Genomic DNA, 20,272 nt, shown 5'->3' with positions numbered 1-20,272 from the left:
ATCTTTCTTGAAAAGGAACCCTAGGAAATTTACCCATAAAAGCTCCCTGGGTCAATTTGACAATATATGAAACTTTATTTCCTCAAGGGCTAAAAAGAAAAACCCCATCAGGGAAAACCCCTTCCGTTCTTGTAAAGACAACTGGCTATTTCACCTGAGCTAATAAGAGTGCTGTTCCAAGGAAGAACATTGATTCATTCACTTCACATGATTCATATATGATTCACTTCTTCATTCCTAAAAGAAGATCTCCAACTTAAAAGTAGCCAGTCTACTACTCTGACCAGGTAATAGATCCTCAAGGCCCTTCACAGAGACCAAGTGGTCTCCCTTATACCTCGGCCCAGAGAGAAACTGCAGACATCTCGTCCATATCCAATGGGAAACTGGGTGGTTAACCACTGGTTCTCAGCTGTGGTTCTGGTAAGTGTCAATGCTGTCATGTGAGAAAGCTAATGGGGTGGAGAGTCCTGGACTTTCCAGGTGCTCTTTGTGAATAGAAAGATGCACATTAGTATGGCCAAATTTGGGGGTAGGCAGTGGGGCAGAGGCAAATAAATGCCAGACAAATCTCAGTGTAGTCAAATCATGTCTCCTCTCATATCATTCCCTTTTCCTATCTTTTTCTTCTGAACTGCTGCTAGTAGAGTATTTGCTCATTTCTTATAGTGCAATAATGTTCCATCACAATCACATACTATTACTTGCTTGGCCATTCTTCAGTTGATGGACATTCCCTCAGTTCCCAGTTCTTTGCTACTATAAACAGTGCTGCTGTAAATATTTTTGTACATATAGGTTCTTTTTCTTTTTCTTTTTTTTATGATCTCTCTGGGGAACAGACCTAGCAGTGGTATTGCTAGACCCAGTTTTTACAGCCCTTTGGGCATGGTTCCAAATTAGTCCCCAGAATGGTTGGATCAGTTCATAGTTCCACCAACGGTGCAATAGGGTCCAATTTTTCCACATCCCCTCCAACATTTCTCATTTTCCTTTTCTGTCATTTTAGCCAATCTGATAGGAATGAGGTGGTATCTCTGATCAATAGTGATTTAAAGCATTTTGTATATGACTTCTAGCTTTGACTTCTCCTAAAAACTGCCTGTTCTTATCCTTTGACCATTTATCAATTGGAGAATGACTCATATGATTATAAATATGACTCAGTTCTCAATATATTTGAGAAATGAGGTCTTTATCAGAGGAATGTGCTCTAAATTTCCCCCCAGTTTCCTGTTTTCCTTCTAATTTTGGCTGCATCAATTTTATTTGTATAAACCCTTTTTAATTTAATGTAATCAAAATGATTCATTTTATATCCCAAAATGCTTTCTATCTCTTGTTTAGTCATACATTTTTTCCTTGTTCATAGATCTGACAGGTAAAATATTTCCTGCTCCCCTAATTTGCCTTTATGTCTAAATCTTGTCCCTGTCTTAGATGTTTTCAGTACCCTCAATGGATGGGGAAACCCTCCATAGGCCTACATAAAACAAGGAGGTGATAGAATTTCCAAAGCAGGGCTCCACCCCCTCATTCCTGGTCCTTGTCATCTACATTTCTCCACCACCAAGATATGTTGAGCTTTCCCTCCAATTTTACCACTTTTTTTTTGCAAGTCAATAGAGTTAAGTGGCTTGCCCAAGACCACACAGCTAGGTCATTATGAAGTGTCTGAGGCCGGATTTAAATGAAGGGAGTCCTGACTCCAGGGCCTGTGTTCTATCCACTTAGCCACCTAGCCACCCCCAATTTTACCACTCTTTATGGGGTCTGCCTTATTTTGTGGTTTTCCTCAGAGTCCCATAGGACTACTGCAGGGAGAGGATTCTGTTAACAAGCTGATGATTAGGGGCACCTAGGTGGCACAGTGGATAAAGCACCAGCCCTGGAGTCAGGAGGACCTGGGTTCAAATTTGGCCTCAGACACTTCATAATTACCAGCTGTGTGGCCTTGGGCAAGCCACTTAACCCCATTTGCCTTGCAAGAAAACAAAAACAAAAAAACCCTAAAAAAAAAAAAAAGAAAAGCTGATGATTTGGGGAACATTAGGCCCTGGGTGATGTACTTGCCTGCACGAACACTGGGATTCTGTTTCTATTGAGGTACCCTGAATTTAGAGTTAAAGCTTTTGGGCCTTAAGCTTCAGCAGATCTGGATAAATTGCTGCAGATGAAATGAGCAGAACCAAAGGTGGCCCAGTGCAATTTTAGGGAAAAAACTTACTGCAAGCAAGCCAAATTCTGAGTAATTGAAAGACCAGTAATGAAGGGGGGAGACCAGATCATGAAATATGCCTTCTTCCTGTCAGCCTTAGCCAGGGTGGCCTACTAAGAATATACTTTGGCACAAATACAGGGTCAGATGAGCACACTGTGTTCTCAATTGTTTTCTTTTTGTTATTTTTGTTCATTCTCAGGGTGGGAGATAAGGTAGGGGAGACATTTCTGGAAATACCAGTGATATAAAAACAAACGGCATCAATAACATTGTATTTCTTTTTTAAAACTAAAGAGAGGGGGTGGCCAGGTGGCTCAATGGCCCTGGAATCAGGAGTACCTGGGTTCATATCCAGTCTCAGACACTTAATAATTACCTAGCTGTGTGGCTTTAGGCAAACCACGTAACCCCTGTGTGCCTTGCAAAAAACCTAAAAACAAACAAAAAAAAAACCCAAAAAAATAAACTAAAGAGAGCATCCTGACCTAAGAGTCAGGAGGCCTATCTCCAGTTCTCCACACTGGTAGTCTATGTGACCTTAGAAAAATCACTTCCCTTTTCTGTTATACCCCTCATTTAGCCTCTCACTGTTGCCGTCTGTAAAATGAGGACCAGTCCATCTCGGACATTTTGGGCCTCTCTTTGCTGCTCTTTAGTGGGGTTGTTTTTAATCTCATTAATCCAATAGATATGTTGATGTGCAGACAAAAATTGGACTGCCTTGGCAATCTCATCCCTTTCATCACTGTAAAGTCAAAGGTGACTCTTCAGTCTCCCTCTCTCCCTTTCTTCTTAGTCCAGAAGCACATGACTGATTTGCTTGGGGGTCTCCATCAATTTCACCCTTCTTCAGGGGTTGGAATCCATTGCTGGTGTTTGGCAAGTTCTGAATAATAAAAGATAAAGCAAAGGCTTTAACACCTGTGATTTCATTGGCCTAGGGACCTCTCGGATGATGAAACTCTCTCATCCAGGACAATGTTATATCTTCTCCACACAATTTAAAGTCTTGGAGAATTGCTTGGAGATTTCCTTGTCCACAGGCACACAGCTGAGATATTAGTGGCAAGTCTTGAGCCCAGGATCCTTTTCAGGCTAGCTCTCCATGCACTAGACCATTTCTCATAATAAAAATCAAAATGACACAAATGATGAAGCAGAAGGAGGTCTGGTATTGGATCACCCTGGTGTAATTTTTTGTTGCTAGCCAAGACCCTTGTTTCATAGTCCAGGGGTCAGAAGGGAAGGGTTAAAAAGTAGCCATAGCCAGCAAACCTTGGAAGGTTCAACATTAGCTTCCAGGTCCCCACATCATCTTATAATTGTGGCTGGGAGAGCATTGCCTGCTCTCTGGGTGATAATAATCCTTTATTCATTCATTTCAGTCATGTCTGACTCTCCATGATGCCATTTTGGGGTTTTCATGGGCAAGATACTGGAAGGGGTTGCTAATTCCTTCTTCAGTTCATTTTAGGGATGAGGAACTGAGTCTTCCAGACTCCAGGCTTAGAGCTCTATCCACTGTAGCACCTGACTGCCCCAATAATAATACTGATAATAATAAAGCAGTCTTCCTTATTATCAGGACATTTTCAAACATTCACAAACACAGACATTCCCATATGTAAAGAAAGAAAAAAAGCCGTGTCTCTGAAAACAGAAGTCACTAGCATATCCAGTTTGATGTTTTATTTAAGTATAGGGTAAATTGAACATAGTGCTTCCAAGGCTGTCCCGTTGTGCCTTTCTGAACTCCCTTCTGCTTTCTTTTGTGTATATTTTCAAGGTTGAGTTTTTATTTTTTCGATTCATAGCAATTTATTGTCTCGCCCTCCCATGCCCTCACTGAAAAAAAAAAAGGGAAAAGAAAAACTAAATCCTTGCAATAAATCTGCACAGCCAGGCAAAACAAATCCTTCCAAATGTGTGTCTCATTCTGGAGCTTGAGTCTTTCACCTCTCTGTCAGGAGGTGGGTAGCAGGGAGAGAGATCTCTAGAATTACATCATCGTTAGGGATAAACAACTTGCATCCATGTTTGCAATGACCAACTAGGATTTATCTGTGTATTTTTAAAATGTCTCATTGATGTTTTTTTTGGGGGGGGGAGGTTACCACTATCAGTACCCCTCCATCTCTCTTCCTTGTTTGGTTGTTAGCCCTTGGGGTGGGAGAAGGAGACGTGGGGCTGGGGTGAAATTAGAACTCTGAGAAACCAGTGGGGATGGCCCTTAACTCAAGAGACTGGCATAGGAGAGGTTGCTTGCCATGGCCTATGCCCTTATACCCAGAGGTCAGTACAAATCTAAGTTGGCTCTGGGGAATGTAGTATGACTCTATTGGAGGGGCATCATAGGATGTGGCCTGCACCCTACCAAGCACAAATATTGTCTCATTTGATCCTCACACCACCCTGCAATATAAGCAATGCTATTACTCCCTTTTTACAGATGAAGAAACTGTGGCAGCCAGAGGTGAAATGACTTGAGGGTTGCAAGGTTATTAGTAAGTGCCTGATGCCTCATTTGAACTGAGGTCTTCCAGTACCCTAATGGGTTCTAGGCCTTATTATCACCTTTTTATAGATGACAAATCTGAAACTGGGGAATGTTAAAAGACTTGTCCAAGGTCACGTAGATGGGAAGAGTATCAGAGGTAGGATTGAAATCCAGTCTCATGAAGACTCCGTGTTCTACCTGCTAACTGCCTGGGTGTTCTAGATAATCTTTTAGCTCTTCCTAGGCTGAGGATTTCTGGGATCATTCTCATATTGCCCAGAGAATTGAGCTAACAGTCTTGAAATTATGGTGGCCCTGCCTGAAAGCCAGGGAATGATCTGGGGGTAGGCAGGAGGCTAGACCACAAGCACAAAGGCAAGTTGGAGACAACTGGGAATGCACAGCTCCCTTTGACAATGCAGGTAGGGGCAGATTAGGGAGCTCACTGTGGCTGGAAAAAAGAAATCCCAAAGAACAAGGCCAGAGCAATAATAGGTTTGATAAAAAAAAAAAAAAAAAAAACATGCATGCACGCACATACTCAAACACACACACACACACACACACACACACACTCACACACACACACACACAACCGACACATAGGAAAATGTGCGTCAGAATGTAAGTGGGTGGATTCATCAGGAATACTTTAGTCTTCAGGTGGTGAATTCTTTGTTTCTGTAGAAATCCAACTATTTATTACAGTGATCGAAGAGAGTTAATGCGTCACCCTACGCTGCTTATTTTTTCAAGATTGCTTAAAACTCCTCTTTAAAAAATCATGACATTTTAATTTTTTTAAATTCCTTATTATGTTTTCCAATGTTCAAAGTACCCTGGTGAGCTATGTGTTCTAGGTCTCATTGTCCCTATTTTATAGAGGAGAAAACTGAAGATGAATGTTAAGAGACTTGTCCAAGATCACACAGATGGGAAAGAGGGCAGAGGCAGGATTTAAACCCAAGTGTGTCTGACTCTAAGCCTCACCCCCAAGGGCAGCTAGGTGATGCAGTGGATAAAGCACTAACCTTGGAGTCAGGAGAGCAGTTCAAATCCAGCCTCAGACACTTGGCACTAACCCTGGGCAAGTCACTTCACCCTGATTGCCTGGCAACCAGAGCCATCTCCGGTCCTCCTGATTCCTATCTGGCTCCTGGACCAAAATGGCTCTGGAGGAGAAAGTGAGGCTGGGGACTGAGCACAGCAGCCCTCACTCCAATCTAATTCACTTCTTTTTCATGGCATCACCTCCCTGATGTAGGAGAATGAAGGACAAGCAACAATCACAACACCAAAGGGCTCAGAGAAGGAGCTGCTGGCACCTTTTCACAAAAGCAATTCAAATAGATTTCCCTTCTAGCCTCTACCCTCTTTGTTCCTTTGTTTTTTCTCCCTTCTCCAGGTTGTTTGGCTGGGGCTAAATATTTTCCTGTTTGTGTATGCTTTCCTGACATTCGAGAAGGAAGACAAATACTATTACACTAGAGAAATCATTGGGGTAAGTGGCAAGATCCCCAGGGAAGGCCACCTAGGTCTCCAGGTCTCAATCTCTGCAGGCAGCTACCTCATCAGAAGGCCTGTGTCCCCACCTCCTAAAGCTGTTGCAGAACTCTGAATGGTTTTGCATTCCACTGGATTTCTGAGGAGACTCCTTTATGTCCATGTGGAATGGAGGTGCTTTGAGGGAAGGACAAGTCCATCTTGGTCTCTATATCTCTAGCACCTCAAAACAGTTCTTTGTACAAATTTCCATACTTCAAGGATCTGTCATTTGTTTGTCAATTAATAAACACTGATGAAGCACCCTGGTGTGCAACCCTCCTCTGTCTTGGCATATACTAGATATTTTGATGTAGACGGGTCCTTAGCAATCATATCATCCCTCTCCCCTATTTTACAGATGGGGAAAGTGAGGCCTGCAGAGGGAAAGATACTTGCTCAAGTTCTCATAGGTAGTAAGTGGCAGGGTTAGGGTTTGAACCTAGCTTTCTTTAGTCAACCAGTGTTTATTAAGTGCCCACTCTGTGCCTAATTCCTGAGGCTGGAAAATTCTTCAGCCTCCAGATAAACTGTTCTCTACTTAGTGATCTGGTCCTCAGGGAACAGACACTAGACCATTGTTGGTCTTGACTCACTCATTCAGTGAACCAGAATTTATAAAGCACTAATAGGCTAAGTGCTAGGTGAGAGAAATACAGAAAAATACAAAAAACCAAGAGCTTACCCTCAAGGAACTCATATTCTAATGGAGAGATAAGCCAATAAGTAGGTGCATTAAAGATATCTACCTTTGGGGACAGCTGAGTGGCACAGTAGATAGAGCACCAGCCTTGGAGTCAGGAGTACCTGGGTTCAAATCCAGCCTCAGACACTAAATAATTATCTAGCTGTGTGGCCTTGGGCAAGCCACTTAACCCCATTGCCTTGCAAAAACCTAAAAAAAAAGATATCTCCCTTTGGTAGACCAAGGATAATGCCAGAGGAGGGGTTCTATCAGCTAGGGGGTAGAGGGGGCTGAAAATGACTGGGATTTCAGCTGAATGTTGAAAGAAGTCAGAAAGAGGAGGAGGCAGAAGGGAAGGGCTGGACAAACTAGGCTTTGGAAATAGTTTGTGCAAAAATACTGCAGTAGTAAGAGCTGGAGTGTCTCTGGAGGAAATTTGACAAGTCATCCAATAGCATTGGGTCTTATGGTATGTGGAGAGGAGTGAGGGTGACAGTTAGCAGGGTAGGGGGGATATAGGCTAGTTTGTATGTTGCGACCCAGTGGGGAGGGAGAAATCAAAGGAGAGACAGAGAGAGACAGAGGAAGACAGAGTGGGGTGGGAGAAAGAGAGAGACAGAGAGGAGAGAGAGAGACAGAGACAGAGACAGAGAGAGACAGAGATAGAGAAAGGGGGGAGACAGAGGCAGACAGAGAGAGGCAGAGATAGAGAAAGAGAAAGACAGAGGGGGGAGAGAGAGATAGAGAAAGACAGAGGGGAGAGAGACAGAGACAGGGGAGGGGAGAGAGAAAGACAGAAACAGAGAAAGAAACAGAGAAAGGCAGAGATGGAGAAAGAGAAAGACAGAGGGGGTGAGAGAGAGAGAGAGAGACAGAGAGACAGAGAGAGACAGAGAGCAATCTGCTAGATAAGAAGATAGGATAGAATGGGGTCAAGTGAATACTTAGAGGGTTAGGTTTGGTAAGAAGGGCCATCTCTTTAAGAGAGACTGGTGAGAAGGAGGCAATTGTGGGGAAAGTCATATGATTGATGTAAGATGAGGAGAGGGAGGATGGAAGAGAGGGAGATCTCAATCAATGGCTTTAATATTTTCCGTGGAGTATGAGGCCAGGTCCTCAGCTTGGGGGTGAGGGGTGGGGTGGAGAAGTGTCTTTCTTGGGAGGCCTGAGGAAGGCCTAAGCATAAAGCAGTTTGGATCACATGCTCCATAATGCACTTGACTCCAATTTCTTTGCTCCTGATATTACTGGGATGACTCCATTGAATTCAAAGGCAAGGAAGTCTGACACCTGCGGTGCATGAGAGCTAACAAATTAGGAAGGAGTCAGTCCTGGCTCGCTGCTGTGAGGGCCTACTTCCAAGTACAGAATGGGATTTTTGGTGGAACCGGTGGTAGGGTTTTGTGATTTTCTGCAGGGCCACTGGGAAACACACAAATAGGAATGAAGATGGAGGAAGGCAGTGGCAATCCGAGGCTAGAATAAGAGTCAAGAAAAGGAAGTGGGGACTTACGTGGAAGGTGGGACTGATTCACCTAGGTCAAGTTGGAGAAGGGAGGAGAGTGAAGTCAAGGCAGACATGACAATTCAGAAAAGAAGGGAGGGATGGAGAGGGTAAAGAAAAGGGTTAGGATTGTAAGCTGGAGAGAAAGTTGGAAAGAGAAAAGATTATGACCAAATAAGGGAATTTCAGGATTCATGAAGATGGCAATGGAAGACTTGTGGGTAATGGCAAGATCAAAGGTACAGTCAGCTCTACATGTCGCTGAGGTGAAGTGGTGGAAGACGTTATGGGAAATGAGGAGATTGGGCTGGATGGAGCCAGCAACTGCTGGCTTCATAGGGCAGAAGAAGAGATGTCTGCACTAGGTAGGCCTTAGTTCCCTAGGGTATGGCTAGCTCCAGAGCAAAGACTGATTAGAACTAGTAGTTGGTAGAAGAGGTTCACTGAAACCCCAGCGCCCCCAAGTGGAAACTGCTTGAAGGAGGGGCTCAGGACCTTCCCCCAGCAAGATTTTATAGTCTTTGAATTCACCTGTACCACCTCACTCATTGATATCAATATCAAAGAAATTGGAACAAAGCAGATTGTATTGGATTTTCCTCCATACAGGTACCAGATTATTGGTCATGGAGCTTGGTTCCTATAGACTACATTCTGGTCTTCCTGTAGCCTTTTAGGGATATCTTTTACAGACACAATCTGGAGCTTGCCCCTGACTATTGAACAAACAGCCTTCAGGGATTGCATTAATTCCCCTTCCAACTGCCAAAGAGAAACATCACTTGTGGTTACGGCGCTTTGTCACAGAGTGATTAATAAAGAGATGTTTTATCATTTCATTTCAATCACACACTCACTTATTCAGATGGATTATCTCCCCATCAGAATGTAAAATCCTGCTTATTGATGGTGTCTACTCAGGTCAGGGCCCGGAAAGAAAATAATCTTTCTTCTTCTCCTTCTTCCTCCTATCCCTTCCTTCTTCTTCTTTGCCCCCTTTCTCCTTCTCTTGTTTCTCCCCCCTCTTCTCCCTTTTCCTCCTTCTCCCTCGCCCCTTTTCTCCTTCTGTTGCTTCTCCCCCTCTTCTCCCTTTTCCTCCTTCTCCCTCGCCCCTTTTCTCCTTCTGTTGCTTCTCCCCCTCTTCTCCCTTTTCCTCCTTCTCCCTCGCCCCTTTTCTCCTTCTGTTGCTTCTGCCCCTCTTCTCCCTTTTCCTCCTTCCTCTTCTTTCTCCTTCTCTCGCTTCTCCCCCTCTTCTCCCTTTTCCTCCTTCTCCCTCGCCCCTTTTCTCCTTCTCTGGCTTCTCCCCCTCTTCTCCCTTTTCCTCCTTCCTCTTCTTTCTCCTTCTCTCGCTTCTCCCCCTCTTCTCCCTTTTCCTCCTTCTCCCTCGCCCCTTTTCTCCTTCTGTTGCTTCTCCCCCTCTTCTCCCTTTTCCTCCTTCTCCCTCACCCCCTTTCTCCTTCTCTGGCTTCTCCCCCTCTTCTCCCTTTTCCTCCTTCCTCTTCTTTCTCCTTATCTCGCTTCTCCCCCTCTTTTCCCTTTTCCTCCTTCTCCCTCACCCCCTTTCTCCTTCTCTCGCTTCTCCCCCTCTTCTCCCTTTTCCTCCTTCTCCCTCGCCCCTTTTCTCCTTCTGTTGCTTCTCCCCCTCTTCTCCCTTTTCCTCCTTCTCCCTCACCCCCTTTCTCCTTCTCTGGTTTCTCCCCCTCTTCTCCCTTTTCCTCCTTCCTCTTCTTTCTCCTTCTCTCGCTTCTCCCCCTCTTCTCCCTTTTCCTCCTTCTCCCTCGCCCCTTTTCTCCTTCTGTTGCTTCTCCCCCTCTTCTCCCTTTTCCTCCTTCTCCCTCACCCCCTTTCTCCTTCTCTGGCTTCTCCCCCTCTACTCCCTTTTCCTCCTTCCTCTTCTTTCTCCTTCTCTCACTTCTCCCCCTCTTTTCCCTTTTCCTCCTTCTCCCTCACCCCCTTTCTTCTTCTCTTCCTCCTCAGTCTTCACTAGCATGGGCCCGGGCATCTGCTCGCTGTCTGAACTTTAACAGCCTGTTGATCCTGCTCCCTGTGTGCCGGAATCTACTCTCCTTCCTAAGGGGCAGCTGCTCGGTGAGCCATGAACTGTTTGGGGACCCAAACCTCAGCTGACCCTGTGCCAAGGGGGTGACCTCCTGATCCTGGGGGAGCTGAGGGAGAGGGATTTTAGCGGTAACCTCTGGGTTAGGGTGGCGGGTGGTCACATGGCGCCATAGGAGGCTGACATGATGGTCCCCCATACACTCTGCCCAGTGCTGCAGGCGAACATTGAGGAAGCAACTGGATCACAACCTCACCTTTCACAAGCTGGTGGCCTATATGATCTGCCTGCACACAGGTAACTTAAGTAGACAGAAAGGAACTGCAGGTTGTGGAGTCCAGCTCCTTCCCTTTGGCAGTGAGTAAACTGAGGCCCAGTAGGTTAGAGTAACAATAAATAGCCAGGCCCCAGGCCCACATGGCAAGTACAAATCCATAGTCTACATTTTCAACCACCAAGATAGTCCCAAGTCATGTTATATGAAAAAAAGATTTAAGAGATACTGAATTCCCATCCCCCCTCCAGCTCCCTGCCCCTGATACTAGAAAATTCAACAGTAGGAAAGGCCATTAGAATTTCTCTGTGGTAAAAAAAAATAAATAAAAAATAATAAAAAAGATTCTGACCTCCTTTGGGGCTTCTAGGTGGTGCAGTGGATAGAGCACAGACCCTGGAGTCAGTAGAATCTGAGTTCAAATCCAGCCTCAGACACTTAATAATTACCTAGCTGTGTGGCCTTGGGCAAGCCACTTAACCCCATTGCCTTGTCAAAAAAAAATCCCCAAACAAACAAGAATTTCTCTGTAACATTCAATTTCACACTCTACACTCATTAGCCTTGATTTACTAGCAAGGACATCAGACTTGTGCTGAGAGCTTGAGTTCCAAGCCTGAGATTCAAACCCAGGTCCTCCAATTGCTTACTCAGCTCTAGGATGCCAATGGTTGGCCAAGAAGAGTCTGCCTTTCTCTAGGCCATTTAACCTGTTAGAATCAGCCACAGATACTGGGCAACCCCTTTAACTACTCTGGACCTCAGTTTCTCCATCTGCTAAATGGGAGGGCTGGACTTGAGGATTTCAGAGGCTCCTTCTAGCTCCAAGTCTATGATTCTATGACCTCAACTAACAATCATTAAGCACCTACTATCTCTTTTGTGGCTAACAGTGTGCTGGTACTAGACTTTTCCCAGGGCCGGGTACAAGAGAGGCTTTTGCTATGATGGCTTCCCAGAAGTTTCCCTGCCCTATCACTTTCTTCTTTTTCTATGTAGTCATCCACATTGCTGCTCACCTATTCAATTTTGAACGGTACAGCAGGAGCTACAAGGCTGACAAGGACTCTATGACCTTTACCCTCTCTACCCTGTACTCCCATGAGAAAGGAAGCCCATGGCTAAATCCCTTCCCCTCCCCAAACATGGTAAGTGGCTCCAGTGGCTAAGCATGGAGATCTGGGGATAGATAATGAGGGGTGGGAGTGTTTATATAACCACTGTGACAAGTTGTCTCTACTTCTGAACTGTAGACGGCAGAGCTCATGACCTTTACCAGCATTGCTGGCCTCACTGGAGTGATCATCACCTTAGCCCTGATCCTTATGGTGACCTCAGCCACAGAGTTTATCCGCCGCTGCTACTTTGAAGTCTTCTGGTACACACATCACCTCTTTGTCATCTATTTCATTGGCCTTGTAATTCATGGCATTGGGTAAGTCCTTGGATGCCTGCCCTCCCCACCCTCCCCGGCTCTGGTCTTGTCTCATCCTCTGGTTCAAACTACTCCTTTTTTTGGTGTCCCAGGGGGATTGTCCGAGGTCAAACAGAAGACAGCATGAAAGAACACCCCCCCAGAAAGTGTGCACAACAGTATGAGAAGTGGGGTGAGCCATCGCACTGTAAACATCCCCAGTTTGGTGGACTACCTGCTGAGGTAAGGACCTCACAACAGGCAGCACATGGAATCAGAGCTGGAAGAAGTGACCCTGTGGAAAGGGCCCTGGGCTGGGTTCCAAGAAGATGTGGGTTCAAATCCCACTTCTATCACATACTACTTAGTTGATCATGGGCAAGTCACTTAACTACACTTCCCCTTAGTTTCCTTTTTTTTTCCCTAAGGTTTGTCTTGGTGGCTCTAAGGTCCCTCCTGGCTCTAACTCTCTGACCTTATGAACTTGGGCTTAAGGAGTAATCTGAATGTTGGTTTCCTCATCTCTAAGATAGTTATATTAATGCCCATGTTGCCTACCTGGGCAGGGTTGGTTGTGGAGGGATCAAATAATATAATATACTTTGCAAAATGTTAAATGCTCTACAAATGTCAGCTCCCTAGACTCCCAGAGGCCCAAAGAGGTTAGGCAATCTGGCTCAGACCACAAGGGTAGCCCAGAGCAGGGCCTCTCTACTGGCTGATGTGAATGTTCACAACACACTGCAGACCAGTCTGACTACTGGAGATGTGAGGATGCTTCAGAACTGGATATCAAAGCTCCAGGTGGCAAGCCTGGCCAGGGGGCAACCCTACAAAGCTTCCATCGAGGGAAACTGCTGACTTCAGAGTGTTGCACTCTGGGAGAAGGGAGGCATTCCCTCAAGAGGTTAGAGTCCTGGCTTCCAGGCCCAGGTCTGTCTCTTCTTAGCTGGCCAGGTCACTGCCCTTACATAGGTCTCATCTGCCTCACCTTTAAAACAAAAGAAATGGACCTTCAGATCCTCAAATTCCCTGAATCACTAAAACATTCCGGGTCTTGGGCAAATATTTACTGAGTGCTTTGAACATACATAATAGTTAGGTCTTGGCTGGGGAGGAGAAATATTCCAAAGACATATGATATATGATCCCTGATCTCAAAGGGGAAGAAATCTAGGAGACTCTCATAAGGATGGGTCCTGAGGAGGTAGACAAGTGTGAATCTTCAACTCATAATAGGGGCAACTTCTGAGATTACCCTCTGAAGGAAGGGAAGGCCACAGCTATTCTAGAGCAGAATCGTCTTCCAATTTCTCAGAAGAATATGCAACTGGTGGGGCAGCTAGGTGGTGCAGTGGATAGGGTACCAGCCCTGGAGTCAGGAGGACCTGAGTTCAAGTCTTAACTCAGACACTTCATAATGACCTAGCTGTGTGGCCTTGGGAAAGCCGCTTAACCCCATTGCTTTGCAAAAACCTAAAAACAAAAAAGCAACAACAACAAAAAAGAATATGCAACTGGAGATGGCAACATTGGGAATTCCACACCAGTTGCATCCACTTGTTTAGCCACGTGTATGGCCAATCTGAGCGGCTGATCTGAGGAAACTGCAGTGGGGGGAGCAAGAACTAAGGCTACCAGGAAGTTGCTGGTACCCAGGACCTCTTGAAATGTGCTTTGTTCTCAAGGGCAAGGAGCAGAAGTTCAATGGTGGGGTGGGGAGGGAGCTTCCAAATTCCATGCTGATGGTTTCAAGATTATGACAGCTCTAAAATAGGAACAATCATCCAGTAGATCAGTTAGAGCTACAAGGCTCTACCTGTCCCAGGTCCTAGGGCTTATCTTTATTTGCTCATAAAGATTAAAGATTGACAGATGAAAGGCAGAAGGTGGCCCCACAAAGTGGCCTGAGAATGACTCAAACAAAGCAAACAATAGAGCATGGGCCCTGGAGTCAGCAGGACCTGAGTTCAAATTTGGCCTGAGACACTTAATAATTCCCTAGCTGTGTGACCTTGGGCAAGTCACTTAACCACATTGCCTTAAATAAAATTTTAAAAAGCCAAAGAAAAGATCAAGAGCACTATCTCTGGAAAGCAATACCTTGGCCTTTACCTTCAAAAGTGAAAGAAGACCCAGAATTAAAGGAATACCTCTAGCAAGTATTACTACAAAATCAAAGGCAAAAGACACTTCTTGTGCCCTCCCTCTTGAGACTATCCCAGCTCATCTCAGCTCTGGAAGGCAGGGACTGTTTCTTACCTCTGTATCCCTCCCCCCACCAGGTCTCAGCACAGTGTCTGGCACCCAGTAGGTACTTGATAAAGACTAGCTGATTGACTTCCAGGTTTTTCCATTGTATCTTAAATCATCCACATGCCTCAGGAGTTGGGACAAGTACTCTATTTGAGTAGCAAGAATGTGTGAACCCTTGGGGTGGCTAGGTGGTGCAGTAGATAGAGCACCAGCCCTTGAGTCAGGAGGACCTGAGTTCAAATCCAGCCTCAGAACATAATAATTACCTAGCTGTGTGGCCTTGGGTAAGTCACTTAACCCCATTGCCTTGCAAAAACTTTAAAAAAATTATGTGGAATGCCCAAATTTGGCCCCAGAGAAGAGATGAGGAAATAGATTTCCCTCCTTTCATTGGAGAAGGGTGGAGGGAGGGCACCATGGGTACAGAATATGACTTCTGTCAGTTACTGTGTAGGTATTGCATAACTGTTTTTCTTTGTTACCAAGTACCTTAACCTTTCCAGGCCTCAGTTTCCTCTTCTGTACTAGATAACTCAAATCCCTTTCAGCCTATGACTCAGTGGAATAAGGATGAGAATGAAGGGTAGGATATCTACAAGTGACTGAAGTAAAACTAAAAGGCATCACAAAATTGTGTCATCATTGTTGAAAAAGTCAGTGCCTGGAGTCTTGTGGGCAGAGGTGTGAGCTAGTGATGCCAGCAGGTGGGACAGTGGTGCTGAATGTTTAGTAGCACTTGTGTACCATTCATGATATGGAAGCCACATGACCTCTCTGGGCTGTGCTCTAAAGAGGCAAATTGAAGAGAATAGGTCGATGAGATTGCATGGGGAGGGCAGGAAAATGGCAGACATTTGTCATTGTTGTTATGGAGAGAAAATCCCTCAGTCCCCGAAGGATGGAAGGATTGATGGTACGGAGCTTGGAGTGACTAGCATTCAGAGGACATGGGTTCAAACATCTCACCTGCCATTGAGCGGGATCTGACATAATAGATGCTGTCAGAGAAATGTACTCAGGACCATACTTCCAGAGACTGAAAAAAAAAGAGAAGGGCCGTCACATAGCAAGAGTGATGAGGAACTATGGGCCTGCTTGTGGGTTCCACTGGGATCCTTGAAATGTCAAGAGAACTAGTAGAAGATGGCCAGCATGGTGCCCTCACCCACTGCCTGGCAGGAGATTTCTGGAAGGACAGAAACAAGAGGCATGGATGGGTTAGAGAGAACATCTAGGTCAATGAGATCCCAGCTCCACTAGAGTAGATGTCATTGTTATTTTACATGTATTTCCTGGTGTTTTCAAGATCGTGTCAACCTACTTCCCAGTTTAGACCTGGTGGTTTTTTTGTGTTAGACTAACTACTGACTGGCAGTCTGAAAACACATAGATTCAGTATGCAATGTGTAGATATGATATTCCAAGTCTAGAATTCCCTTTTGCTACTTAAGCAGTCTGTTGCACCTGTAGGAAATTATCTGCTTTAGGAATGACAGATTATTGAGGAAAATGGCTGGTATCTTTTTCCTTCTCTTTTGTTCAATGGAAGGACAAGGGCTGTGCTCAGAAATTGGGGTTCATAGAGGGAGCAATGGGTTTCTGGGTAATTATTGCCAAGTTGCCAGTCAATGTTTAACAATCTGCCTTCTGCCCCTATCTTCATGTAGTCCTGGAAGTGGGTCCTATCTCCTGTCATCCTCTACGTCTTTGAACGGCTTGTCCGGTTTTACCGCTCACAGCAGAAGGTGGTGATTACCAAGGTAAGGGATGGGGGGTTTGGCACCTCCTTGGACACTGAGTGGGCTAGCTGGCCTCTCCAACTACTTAAAGAAATTATCTTGCATTTTGTCCCTGAGAGAAGGCAGCCTAGAAGGGAGCCAAAATGAGATCCTGGGCAACAGGAATGCCACATATTTGGGGAAGTGAACAGACTCAGACTGTGTCCACGCACTTTCCTCACAGGTTGTCCAACACCCTTCCAAAGTACTGGAGCTTCAGATGAACAAGCGTGGTTTCCGAATGGAAGTGGGACAGTATATCTTTGTCAACTGCCCCTCAGTGTCTCCCTTGGAATGGCACCCTTTTACCTTGACCTCAGCACCCGAGGAACCTTTTTTTTCTATCCACATTCGGGCAGCAGGGGACTGGACAGAGACTCTTCTAAGAGCATTTGAACAGCAGAATTCCCCAATGCCCAGGTATGGTGAGTTAAGATCCAAGAAATGAGCAAAGATAACAGAGTCCTGGCAAGCAGGTCCATAAAACTCCTCAGAGCTCTCTCAGAATCCAGGCCATCTACTCTACAACAAGAAAGGGAGCCCTAAGACCTTTGGGGAGAAGCTGAATAGACCTTCCTCTGACTCATTTTCTTTTGACTCTTGCCAGGCTGGAAGTAGACGGTCCCTTTGGCACAGCCAGTGAGGATGTTTTTCAGTACGAAGTGGCTATGTTGGTGGGAGCAGGAATTGGAGTCACCCCCTTTGCCTCCATATTGAAATCCATCTGGTATAAGTTTCGACATGCAGACCACACTCTCAAAACCAAAACGGTAATCACACCTTTTGATCAGTGTCATGAGCTGCCTCCCTCTTGGAACCTGTGTGGCTGGTCAGTCCTCTGGGCCTAACATGTGGGCCAACAGTTGGTTGGTTTGGGGGTGACAGGTATTATTAAGCCCTGTGTGTGAGGCGCTGTGTCATTAGCTTGGGAGAGTGATTGCTTCCTTGGAGATAACCAGATTTGAGGATAGCAAAAGAGCAGACAGCCTTTAAAAAGGCATTTGAACACCAGACATCCCCAGGGGTCAAGTATGGTCTGGAAAGCAGCTGACACCCAAGAAATGGACAAATGACACAGCAGCCTGGCAAATGGTCTTTTAGCCACCAGAAAATTAGCATCACCTGCTTCATCAATATGCCAATGATCAGATATCTTTTTTTTATTTTTTTGCAAGGCAATGGGTTGTGACTTGCCCAATGCCACACAGCTAGGTCATTACATAGTGTCTGAGACTGAATCTGAACCCAGGTCCTCCTGACTCCAGGGCTGGTGCTCTATCCACTGAGCCACCTAGCTGCCCTGGTGATTAGACAACATTGAAGACTTCTCTGCATACTGTGGGGGAGGAGCTGTTTTAGGAATCTTTAGAAAGTCAAGCAATTAGCAATGAAAGTTGGGTTTTTGCCCAATCGGTTCTTAGAAGCCCTCATGATGATGATATGTCTAATTAGATGTACTCTTTCTTGTGGGTTCCAGATTTATTTCTATTGGATCTGTAGGGATACAGGGGCCTTTGCCTGGTTCAATGACCTGCTGGCTTCTCTAGAGAGGGAGATGGAAGAATATGGAAAAATGGGTTTCTTAACCTACAGGCTCTTCCTCACTGGATGGGACAATAACATTGTAAGTTGCCAACATCATTTTTCATTGAACTTAGATTGATGCCTTTTGTTTTTGCACTGCAGTAGTTTTAGGTATTCCTCCCACTCCCCCCTACCCCCCCCATCCTGCGAACCTTTCCTTATAAACAAACCAACAAATGAAGCAAAATCAACCAATTATTGCATGTGACATCACCATTCCACCCCTGTACTCCACACCTCTCCAACAAAAGGAGCTAAATGTATGTCCTTGTCTTTGCTCAGGACCCACGTTGGTCACAATTTCCCAGTATTCAGCTCTGTTCAGTAATTATTTTCATTTGCATTGTTGTGGTAATGTGTATATTGCCATCATCTAGTTTGAGTAGTATTCATCTTAGAGAAAGGCATACTGATTGGAAATCTAGTCTTCTTGAATTGTTTTATCCACAGGGTACACAGGCAGGGGGCTGAATTCATTTAGACAACAGGTTTGGAGGGCCTAGGCTTTGTGATGCCCCTGGTGTTGGTGATGAGCAGGGAACACCCTGACTTAGGCTTCTAAAGCTCCTCCCTCTCTGGCCCCAGGCTGGTCATGCAGCATTGCACTTTGACAAACCCACTGATGTTGTGACCGGTTTGAAGCAGAAAACATCCTTTGGGAGACCCATGTGGGACAATGAATTTTCTACCGTAGCTGCTCTCCATCCCAGGTAGGAGTTGGGAGCTTCTGGTTTTATAATATCATAGAGCTGAAGTAGAAAGAGATCTCAGAAGCTACCAAATCTAACTCCTTCATTTTGAGGCACAGAGAAGAGAAGGGCTGGTGAATAAAGGACGGAGAAAGATTTAAACCTGGGTCGTTTGGCTCCAAGGTGTAGCATTAGAGTGAAAAGAGATGAACAAATCAGTCTGAGCTCTCTTGTGGAAATCTCTTTAGGATATTTTGAAACTCCTGAACACTAAGATTGAGAAAATGTTGCCTGGAAAGCCACAAAGGAAGAGCTAATGCTTTGGCAGCAGTGAGAATTTGCCAGCCTCTGTGGCAATAAAGCACAGACACCTGACCTAAGCTAGTAAATCAAGTGAGCAAGAGCCACTTTTATCTTAATTACTTCTGTTTTTAATGTAAGAATTCTCTGGATAGCTGCCTCAGTCGTTCCTTCCCAGTGCTTGAATAGACCTACCATTCTTTCCAGAGTCAAGGAACCCTGGGGGAGGGGGGCAGTAGGAGGCAGGATGTTGGCTGGGGAGCTGCAAAGAAACTGTGGTCTCTTAATTAGTGGACTAGGAGGTAGCATATCACTTGGGAGTCCTGGTAGAAAGTGCTAGGAAATGGAGGTAGGTGAAGGATCTGCTATATCTCAGCCCCTTCTTCTCTTGTGTTTCTGTAGGTCGGTGGTGGGGGTTTTCCTGTGTGGCCCCCAGACCCTGGCAAAGAGCCTACGCAAGTGCTGTAACCACTACTCCAGCTTGGATCCTAGGAAGGTCCAATTCTATTTCAATAAGGAAAACTTCTAGAAGGAGAAAGCAAGGCAAGAGTAGCTGGTGACGAGCTCCTAGCTTCTTTCAGCTCTCCTTCTGCATCCCCATACGGAGATGCCCTACCTGGACAAATGACAGCACTCCTACTGGGTTCTAATATTCTAGTCTTTCCATTCATCCCATACCTCATAAACATGGGACCAGCAGGCTGGCCTCCAGAACATGACCTACTGGATGGGTCTTCCTTTTGTCTCTGCTTCCACTTCTCACTGTACTGGGGATGTCCTCCATCATTTCCTTCCTATCTCCATTCCCCTTTGTTGGATGACCTCCTACCCACTCTTTAAAGCCTTGCTTGGATAGAACTTCTTATAAAGCCTGGCCAGGGGGATGGCTAGGTGGTGCAGTGGATAGAGCAGCTGCCCTGGAGTCAGGAGGACCTGAGTTCAAATTCGATCTCAGACACTTAATAATTACCTAGCTGTGTGGCCTTGGGCAAGCCACTTAACCCCATTGCCTTGCAGAAACTTAAAACAAAACAAAACAAAACCCTGCCCAAGTTGATGGTGACTACCTCCATGTTGGATCTCACCTGGCAATTGGTTTTGTACTTTTCCTTTGCACTTGTCAAACATTACTTTTTATTTTAAAACTCTTGTGGTTTGAATACTCAATGGCATAGCCCTCTGCTTGTCTGGGAACTCCATGTGACATCTTAAATTGGATATTCCATAGGTAGCTTAAACATGACGTGTCTAAAATGGAACTCATCATCTTTTCCCCTGAACCTCCCCTCTTTCCACCTTCCCTCCTGCTATGGAAGACCCCAGCATCCTCCCAGTCATCCATGCTTTCAACAAAGTGTCACCTTCAATTCCCCACTAATCCTGCATATAGCCAATCTTGTTATTTTTACCTTCACAGCCTCACAAATTCCCTTCTCTTCCCATAGCTACCTGTTATGGTCAGGCCTTCAACA

The 20,272-nt window shown here is 45.3% G+C and overlaps 1 protein-coding gene across 3 annotated transcripts; it reads left to right on the top strand.

The window, feature by feature from the left end:
- Window positions 1–378: 378 nt before the first annotated feature.
- Window positions 379–19,329, top strand: NOX1 (NADPH oxidase 1). Of its 3 annotated transcripts, XM_074203264.1 has the most exons (13): window positions 379–423; window positions 6,124–6,219; window positions 10,427–10,537; window positions 10,718–10,802; window positions 11,779–11,927; window positions 12,033–12,214; window positions 12,307–12,436; window positions 16,117–16,209; window positions 16,412–16,647; window positions 16,835–16,997; window positions 17,705–17,851; window positions 18,397–18,521; window positions 19,203–19,329. In XM_074203264.1, exons 1-13 carry the CDS (start codon window positions 379–381, stop codon window positions 19,327–19,329), a joined length of 1,689 nt encoding a protein of 562 aa, XP_074059365.1. The 3 variants fall into 3 exon arrangements, with proteins under 3 accessions (XP_074059365.1, XP_074059367.1, XP_074059368.1); XM_074203266.1 differs by lacking the exon at window positions 10,427–10,537; XM_074203267.1 differs by lacking the exon at window positions 17,705–17,851.
- The last annotated feature ends 943 nt before the right edge of the window (window positions 19,330–20,272 follow it).

Source organism: Macrotis lagotis, chromosome X (assembly GCF_037893015.1).
Source record: "Macrotis lagotis isolate mMagLag1 chromosome X, bilby.v1.9.chrom.fasta, whole genome shotgun sequence".
NCBI lineage: Eukaryota > Metazoa > Chordata > Mammalia > Peramelemorphia > Peramelidae > Macrotis > Macrotis lagotis.
Note: the sequence above shows the minus strand (reverse complement) of the source record. Positions and strands in the feature narration are given on the sequence as shown.